At 28.7% G+C, this 9,200-nt stretch overlaps 1 protein-coding gene across 5 annotated transcripts; it reads left to right on the top strand.

Moving 5' to 3' along the window:
* Positions 1-252: 252 nt before the first annotated feature.
* LOC112101104 lies at positions 253-5,292 on the top strand. 5 transcript variants are annotated; one of them, XM_024191262.1, is made up of 13 exons: positions 253-528; positions 1,164-1,256; positions 1,342-1,458; positions 1,536-1,886; positions 1,971-2,195; positions 2,282-2,344; positions 2,436-2,707; positions 2,792-2,965; positions 3,063-3,167; positions 3,270-3,435; positions 3,554-3,667; positions 3,935-4,039; positions 5,085-5,292. In XM_024191262.1, exons 1-8 carry the CDS (start codon positions 481-483, stop codon positions 2,937-2,939), a joined length of 1,317 nt encoding a protein of 438 aa, XP_024047030.1. In that variant the 5' UTR covers positions 253-480; the 3' UTR covers positions 2,940-2,965; positions 3,063-3,167; positions 3,270-3,435; positions 3,554-3,667; positions 3,935-4,039; positions 5,085-5,292. The 5 variants fall into 5 exon arrangements, with proteins under 5 accessions (XP_024047030.1, XP_024047028.1, XP_024047045.1 ...); XM_024191260.1 differs by lacking the exon at positions 5,085-5,292 and adding an exon at positions 4,139-4,440; XM_024191277.1 differs by lacking the exon at positions 5,085-5,292 and adding an exon at positions 4,139-4,440 and having other exon boundaries at positions 3,533-3,667.
* The last annotated feature ends 3,908 nt before the right edge of the window (positions 5,293-9,200 follow it).

The raw sequence follows: 9,200 nt of genomic DNA, 5'->3' as shown, positions 1-9,200 counted from the left end.
TCTACTTCTCTCTTTCGGGGTTTGATAATTTTAGGGTTATAGTTGAATTATTTATATTTTAAAACAATCTAGGGTTGATTTAATTGATTCCAAGTGTCGTATCTGCTCTGCTATTTGAATGCACATTACTTGTTTGATGAAATGTCTCTTTAAAAGATTATTTTGTTTTTAACAAGCATCTTATTGAGATGTTTCTCGTAATATATTAACGTAATGCACTTAGCTTCAATTTGGTCCGTTTAATACATTTTAACAAAGGAAACTTACAGAACTGCAACAATTCTCAAATTGCTTGCAAATTAGAAGTAATGTTATTGATTTTTATTAATTAATGAGATTTTAATTTATTGAGTCTGTAAACTCACTCTAAGAAGTGATTATTGCTTCAATTTAGTCTGTTTCATACATTTTCATTCTCATTATAAATGACAGTCATCTCTCATTTTTTCATCCAATCACTCAACCTATAAAGAAGAACCCATGAAGAAGTTCAGCTTGCTTCAGCTTCATTCGCTTCTTGAATTTCAGGTATTTTTTTCTTTTAATTTTGATTTTTTTTAATTCTCTCTTTCTAGTTTGATAATTTTAGTGTTATACTTGAATTAATTGTATTTTTAATTGATACTAAGTCTTATATTTGTTCTTGTTCAACAAACAAAGAACGCACAAATAATTTTCACTTTCATTCTTAATTAGTAAAATTGTGATCTCATTGCCTTATTTTTTGGGGTTAATTATATAATTTTATCAGTTGTTCTTGTGGTTGCAAACAATATCATTTTTTAATATTAATAAAACTAAATGAATATTATGTGATGCATTTGCAGGAAAGTTAGTAGTTTAAATATGTTATTTCATGTCTTACAGAGTTCGTTTGACGTGGATGATCGATTTAAAAGACAATGTTTGCAAATTGGTGGAAGTTCATTTCGTTCTTTTAGATATAATCTCACACGACATGTTAAAAAGTACAAAGCCCATCCAAATCATTTGCGTAACCCACCGTTATTGTACTCTTTCATACAAAAAGGTCATTAGGATGCATTTGTTAATGATCGATTATCCAAAGAATTTAAGGTAATCTTTTTTTATTATTGTGAACATTATTTTTTTTATATTTTATTTATGTTAATGCTAATAAACATATGTATGATATGCATTAGACGCTTATTGGCCTTCAAAAAGAAAGACGAGCACTAAATCTTTACAACCATCACCTTGGTCGAAAAGGTTATAATGGATTAGAAGAAGAAATAGTAAGTATTTTTTTCATAAAAAAATTATAATTATTTTTAGCACTTGATGTATGTTTAACATTGGTCACATTGCTATTGGAATTAGAAAAAAGAATGTGGAAATCCCAATTTGAAAGTGGATAGAAGTGTAGCATGGAAAAGGGCTTGTCGAAACCCAAATGGTGGATATCATCCAGTTGTGATACCTGTTGTGCATACAATTGTAAGTATAATATTCTTTGAGCAATTTTCCATCAATTCCTTGTATGTTGCATGAATAATGGTCTTATATTCTTGTAGGATGAGTTGACCCAGCTAGCAAAATCAGGGGTTATAACCACATCTAGTGAGAATGATATTTTGGCCCAAGCATTAAAGAAGCCTGAGCGTAATGGGCATGTTACAGGGAAGGGAAGAGGAGTCAAGCCATCTTCTTTCTTTCACACTGTTAATTTAGAATCTGATTGGCAAAAGGAGAAGAGGCTGTTGAATGAACAAATAGTGAAGATGAAAGCTACTATCCATGATCTCTCAAAATCTTCACCAAAAGCAAGACACTCCAATGTCTGTAGCAACAGATTTGGATCACAAGATGTGTCTAACGAGACAAAGAACAAAACAAATCCAATTTTTGAAAAGCAAAAAAATAAGGTACGCACACTCAAGTAATTAAATTAATCTTTGAATTTATACTTTAAGTGCATATTTAATAATCTTATTACTTTTTTTGGTTAGGATCAAACTTGTCAGTTGGCTGTAGGATGTAAAGAAAACATTGTTGCTACTGGAACTATTTTGGAGTATAGGAAGTCAAATGTTTTAGTTGTAATTGATATGGTATTAAGTCCAGATGCCCATCTTCCAATCAGGACTAGTGAGCTTGTTTACGTCAGTGATGGGTTAGGACAGCACATATTATGGCAAGAAAAGCTTGTTTCCCAAGCTGTTGTAGTAAACAAGGTATTGAATTTGGCATATATTACTTTTTTTTAATTCTTTAATTGAGAATTTAAATTGTAACCATATGTGAATGCTTAAATTTCTAGATGTCTAAGTCAGCTGTAAAGCCTTCCAAGGGGAAATTAGATGTGAATGCTAACACCCCAATGGTACCTGGCCTATATTACTAGCTTTAATTCTTGTTTTATTTCTTTATTTAAAATTGAAGTAATAATCATATTTGAATGTTTGCATTTCTAGGTGTCTAAATCAGTTATCAACCCTTTTAAAGAAAAATTAGAGGTGAATGAGGAAGTAAACTCTCCCATAGTTCAGCAAACATTTAAAAAACCTCCTGACATACAAGTTTTTGATAAAATGGTAAAGAAAGTTATGAAACCTGGTTCCCAAGTTAAGGTTGATTTTGAGGACACGTTTAGTTACAAATTGCATACATATCTCACTTTGGAGGAAATTCAAGATCTTATTGATATGCAAGAGCTTTCACAAAACTGCATTGCTGTATACATGAGGTATGATACTTCAATAATGCTTTATATTTTGTCGAATATTTTTGTTTCACTTTAATTGACCTAGCGCTTTTTCTTATATACTAGATATCTTTGTGCTGAAACGAAGGCCAGGCTAATTAATGAAAAGTTTGGGTTCATTCATCCTACCACTCTTTCTTTTTTGGATGAGAGTACTTTCAAACAGAAAGCAAAAACTCTTGCTGATCGCTTCCAAGAATTGAGTGCAAAATAATTTATCTTCTTACCATATAATCCTAGGTTAGTTATTTTGTTGCTTTAAATATCTTTGTTTATCTACTTAGTTTTTACTTTTTAATTAGTAATTTTTTCTAACTCTTTATTCATTTGTTAATAGTTGTCATTGGATCTTGCTTGTGATCGACTTGCCCTCAATGGTTGTTCATTATTTGAATTCAGTGAGAAATGAAATCAGTGTTGATATAAAAAAAATTGTAACAGTGTAAGTATATTAAAGATATTTAGCTATAAGTGTACTAGTGGTTTTTGCTATATATATAATTATTGAGTTTAATATTTCATATTTAATTTGTATTTTTTGTAGTGGGATTTGAATGTTTCTTGTCAAAAAAGGACAGCAAATGAAAAAGATTAATTTGAAATGGAATGATGTTAATGTGCCTACGCAAATTGGTAATGTTGAATGTGGCTACTATGTCATGCGATTCATGAAGGAGATTATTGCAGATCAAAGTATACTTTGTGCAAAGGTTAGATCATTAACATAGCTTAAACTTATTGTAGATTTTACAGAGAAATGTGGTTAAAATGAAGTCTATGAATTGAAGGAGTGACAAATAAATATAGTTTTCTGTCTTTTGATGTCAGTTTAATGAAAAAGATACTTATAATGAAGATGAGATCAACGAAATTCGCTCTGATTGGACCACTTATGTTAGTGACTTGATTTGAAAAAAAATGCAAAAGAGACAAGTAATGCAGGTAAATAGCATATGATTCAATTGAAGTACATTAGTTTATTGTTAATATTTTTCATGCATAGATTTTTCCTTCTCTTTGTGCATAGATATCTTATGCTTTCATTGCATAAGGCAACTATATCATCTAGTTGGATTCATAATAAAAGCTCTCAGTTAATTCAATCAAAATTTGTCAATGCCTTACTGGTAACCATGACTTACTTTTTTAGCCTCTTCCTTAAACAATAATAGTAGTATATGGCAGTAATTTTGGTTTCTTGATGTGTAGGGCTATGTGGGAGTGTAGGTGGTGTTGGTGGGGGTGGCATATTTGTTCCTGTACTTAATCTGATTATTGGATTTGATCCAAAATCATCTGTAGCACTATCAAAATGTAAGTGAAACAAACCCCTCTTTTACAGATACAATCTTAGTTGTTCAAGACAATCATATGCTTACTCTCATAGTCGTTTTAACCCTCATGACTGAGTAGGTATGATCAGTGGTACTGCGGTTGCTACTGTTGTCTACAATCTAAGGCAAAGGCATCCCACACTGGATATGCCCGTTATCGACTATGACATTGCACTTTTGTTTCAACCCATGTTGGTTCTGGGGATCAGTATTGGAGTTGCTTTTAATGTGATTTTAAGCACAGGAACACATTTTCCTTTTGTATGTACAATGCTGCTATGAAAAACTTTTGGACCGATGGTGGAATGCTAACTATAGGCTCAATGTATAGTTTTAGAAACAATCTTATTTTAGAATTATACTTAAGACATTTGATACATTTATACATACAATGCAAGTTCATTTTAATATGAATTCAGGTTTCCTATGCTTTATTATGGTGTTTGAAGTTAGTTGAAATTTTTTGAATTTTATCAAGTTTCAATGTTATAATATATATTATGTGCAACCCAAGACAAGGAATTATAATATTTGATATTTTTATCAAGTCATTTGCATTTGACCATTTTGAATAATGTCACATGTATATGACTATTATTAAGTGTCATACACATTTGACAATCTTATATTGTGAAAAATATTTGATTATTATTAATTGACAAAAATAAATGACAATTTTACTAAATGTCAAATAAGCATATTTGACACAGGAATATTTGGCACTTTTTAATGGTCAAATATTCATTTATTTGACAGTTTTTAAATATCAATAATTCTCTTTTTTCTTATAGTGAGTAGTAGAAAAATAAAGAAGTAAAAATTTAAAATAATAATTATACTGATAACTCTATGAAATGAGAGTTATCATAGCACTTTTAGACTTAAATTAATATTACTTAGAGAGTAAATGATGTGTTTCTATTGCATTTTTGTTATATTTTGCATAAATATTCATTTTAGTTTAGTCTTAATGAGTTTTGCTTAATTTAAAGTAATTCGTGCTTAAATTGTGTGCATAATTGTAGGTTTCCAGAAGCTTATAATTCATGGAAGGAATGTTCATGCAATAGGCTTGCAAAAATGAGGAAGAACTTAGCTATCTGGAACAGTGCAGTTGTTGTAGCCGTTGCTGTAGCAATCCTAAAACAACGACATAGAAAATTATGTGCGGGATACTTGCAGAATTGCGATCTACAGTTTCCTAATCTGACTAATGCTTGCCCTAGGCTTCCGTTTACCCTAATTTTCAACTATAAAAGAAGCACACATCATAAGGAATAAGAGAGCCATCACCCAAGGAGAAAAACACAAAGAAACAAAAGAAAAACAAGATTCAAGAGAGAGATTAAAGGCTGCACAAGAGGAGAATTTACAAAATCACTACAAGAAAAATGATATTTTATTGCAAAAAATTTAGTCACTCAAGATAACATATTAGTCACCTTATATTTTCTATGATGATAAATAAATTGTCACACGCTAGTCACGGAAAGACCGTCTTAAAAGGTTTTAGCGACCATAATTACTTTCGTCATGTTAAAAATATGTTTTGTGACAAAGACCATTGTCTTAAAATTAAGTTAAAATTGTCACAAATAGTGTTCAAAATGGTCAAATTAGAGATTCAAAAATGCAATCAATGACACTTCATATTTGTCACAATATGTGATTTACAGTGACTATAATATTTGTCTCAATAGGTGATTTATAGTGACTAAAACATTGGTCTCAATAGGTGATTTAGAATGACTATAATATTTGTCTCAAGAGTATGTAAATATAGTCTCGATAATTACTAAAAATCGTTATTTTAGAGGTTCAATGATACAATTACCAATCGTTGACAATTTACATATCGCGACATTACACAATCGTCTCAAGTAGTTATCATTTGTGACAATTTTTACAAATACAATTGGTAATTAATTTAGTCTCAAATTTATTTTAAGGACAATTTTTATAGTCTCACATAAATTTAATAACAATATGTAGTCATAGAATTCAAAATTTAATGACAAAAGAACTTTGAAGTGAAAAATATTATTAACATAAATATAATTCATTACAAAGAAATCTAAAATCAAAAAGGTAAAAAATCAATAGTCTAAAAATAAGATTACATCATAGAAGAAAAATAAAAGAAACATTACACAAAAGCATAATTAAGTAAACAACAGGTTGTTGTTTCATGAATGCTTCAACTTCCTTAAATTTGCTATCTTCTTCCTTGATTTTAACTTTTTATCCTTGTTGTGCTAAGACAATGTTGTAGTAGAAGATGACTTTGAAGGTACCTGTCATTTTTTTATCTTTATAAAATTAAAGATTTTTCCAAAAGTATTTCACAATTTGATCATCTATTATTGGTACATCATTTTTCTCTATCTATCATTTGTCTTTACATGATTAAAAAATAATATTAATAATAAAAAACTTGAGAAAACACTTAATTGGTATAGGAGAATAATCTTATGAAAGAAAATCTTATTGCCAAAATGAAAGAATAGTAAATAGCAAGGCAATAGCTATATATAAAAATATTTAGGTAAGAATGCAAAAATAATTAAATTCTCAATGAAACATATCCGCAATCAATTCTTTCATCCAATAAAAAAATGGAAAAAATTCTAAATGAAAGACAGGAGATTACAAGCACATACTTGCTTTCATTATGACTTCAAATTAACAATATAATCACAAGATTACAAGCACATAATCAACCTCGATTCACTTGCACAAATTTTACATCCAAAGCTCTGAACTTAATCGATTAAACAGTTGGTGTCAAACTTGAACTAAATTAAATTATTAAGCAGTCAATAAATCAACATTTACAGTACAATAAATATAAAGTTGAAAGAAATAAAAGATTAAGTCAAAAAATAAAAATAAGATAACTTACACATTTAAATTTTGTATGGAGACTACTTGAACCTTTTTCGCTCACTCTAATACATTTTCTTAAACAAAGTAATCGAGGAAACTCTCTCCATACTTTTTTGTTATCCCAGTACAAAAGAAGATAAGCATATTAATTTTGACTAAACATACAACGACCACTTGGGGAAAAAAAGGCTTTTTGACCTTTATTTAGTCACTTCATCTACACTTCCTAGCAAATCCAGCAAAGCCAACAATATTTTCAGCAAACTTTAGCAACCCAAGCTTCAAAATCGTCCTTCCAACCAACACATGTGTTTTATAATTAAAAGTTTGTAGCTTAACTTATTATTATATCGGCTGGACTCGAATAACTTATTAACTCTTTTTACTATATGAATACTAGCTATAATTATCTTAAAAAAAATAACGAAAGATGATTAATTACATACCAAGTTGAAGTGAACAAAAATTAGAAAGATCCCATTTTCGAAAGTTCTTATGAAAGAATATTAGGAAAAAAAAATCTGATATCAGCACACCTAAACCCACTGCTCAAATTGAAAAACAAATTCATCTTAATATCCTAATTTTGCAAAAGTTTCTCAAAACCTACTAAACTTTGCTTCAAATTCCTTCATTTATTTGCATATATTTTATGTTTTTCTTTTACTAGATTCTCTTAGGAATTTTATCAAGCACCTGATAAGCATAAAAATATTCAAATAATAGATCTAAGAATTTCAATCCCTAATTTTACCAAACACAAAAATATGAATTTCACATAATCCAATCACAATTAAACTAATCAAAATTAAATTGGCTGAGTTTATATATACTCACAATTTCGAAGTAGAACGAGAGATGAGAGTGAATTTTGTTGAGTGGCTGATTTTGGCATGCATGAGTGGACTGGTGAGGGTGGCGTGCTTTTGGGCGGCGGCAAAGTGAGGTGGCCTCCATAGTCATGCGTTTTTGTTCTGTTATCATCATTCACACACACTCACGCATAAATTGGAAAGGATTACAAAAGATAAAGATAGGGTAGTTTTTTAATACAAAACCAATTAAAGTGAAGTGGCCTGGGAGAGAGTGGGAGGAAATTAAATGGTTTTGTTTGGATAACAACAAAATTGGCCAGGGAATCAGTGGGAGGGGATTTATTTGTATTTCACGATTTCATTAGAGAAACTTATATTCTATTTAAGTTTAGTTATTCTTTTATTTTAATTTTTATCCAATATAATATGTATTCTTTCTGTAACTCCAACATAATTAATTATTATAGGATTCTTTTAAAAAAATAAAAAAGAAGCTATAATAAGTTTGTTATTATTGGTTTAAAAAAAGTCTATTATCATTTTTTAATAATCTAAGTTAATTATTTTAAGGCTATTATTTTAATTTTTATTAATCTAACATAGTTAAACAAATTTGTATGAAGCTAAATAATAAAAAATAATGTGCGTAATTAAATTTCAAGAAAAATGTATTATTTAATAAAATACCTATCAGTTAAATACCTTTTTTCTTGATATTTAATATTGACATTTTATCTTATCTTATCAATTATTTAATAAAATACATATAAAAAATTTGTTGGTCACAAAATATAATATAATTTAAAAATATTGATTATTATTCTCTGTTTTTTGTCAATGTTGTAAAGTTTGCCAAAAAAATATGAAACAAATACTAAATAAAGTGTCTATGAAAAAAAAAGTCATGAAATACAAAATTACTCAAGAAAAAATTTTAAACTATTATTTTTTAGTTTTGTCACAATAGGTAATTATTTGTGATAAAAATAAATAGGGTCTTAAAAATTAATCAAAACCATATTAGGTTTGGAGACTAATATTTTTTGTCACAAATGGTTTGATCAATTTTACATCCCTCTTTTAGTTACGAAATAATTATGTCACTTATAATTACATTTCGCTACCATATTTTTTGTCATAAAAGATGATATTTTGTCAAAAACTGATCAATTTTGGAGGGAATTTAAAGTATGTCTTTTTGTGGCTAATTTTATATTTGTCGCAAAACATTTGATTAAGTGACCAATTATTGGGTCATAAAATGAATATTATTCATTACAAAATATAACATGAGCCAGGACGAGATTATTTGCTACGACTTTAAAAGATCATCACACCAAGTATTATTTTATGACAAAATCTACAAATGTCATAAAAACATTTGTCTTAGAAAGTCAGATTTCTTATAGTGAATCAACTGGGAGCTCAATCATTCTTATT

The sequence above is a fragment of the Citrus clementina genome, unplaced genomic scaffold (genome assembly GCF_000493195.1).
Source record: "Citrus clementina cultivar Clemenules unplaced genomic scaffold, Citrus_clementina_v1.0 scaffold_9, whole genome shotgun sequence".
NCBI classification, from domain to species: Eukaryota; Viridiplantae; Streptophyta; class Magnoliopsida; order Sapindales; family Rutaceae; genus Citrus; species Citrus x clementina.
This window is presented reverse-complemented; position numbering and strand designations above follow the sequence as displayed.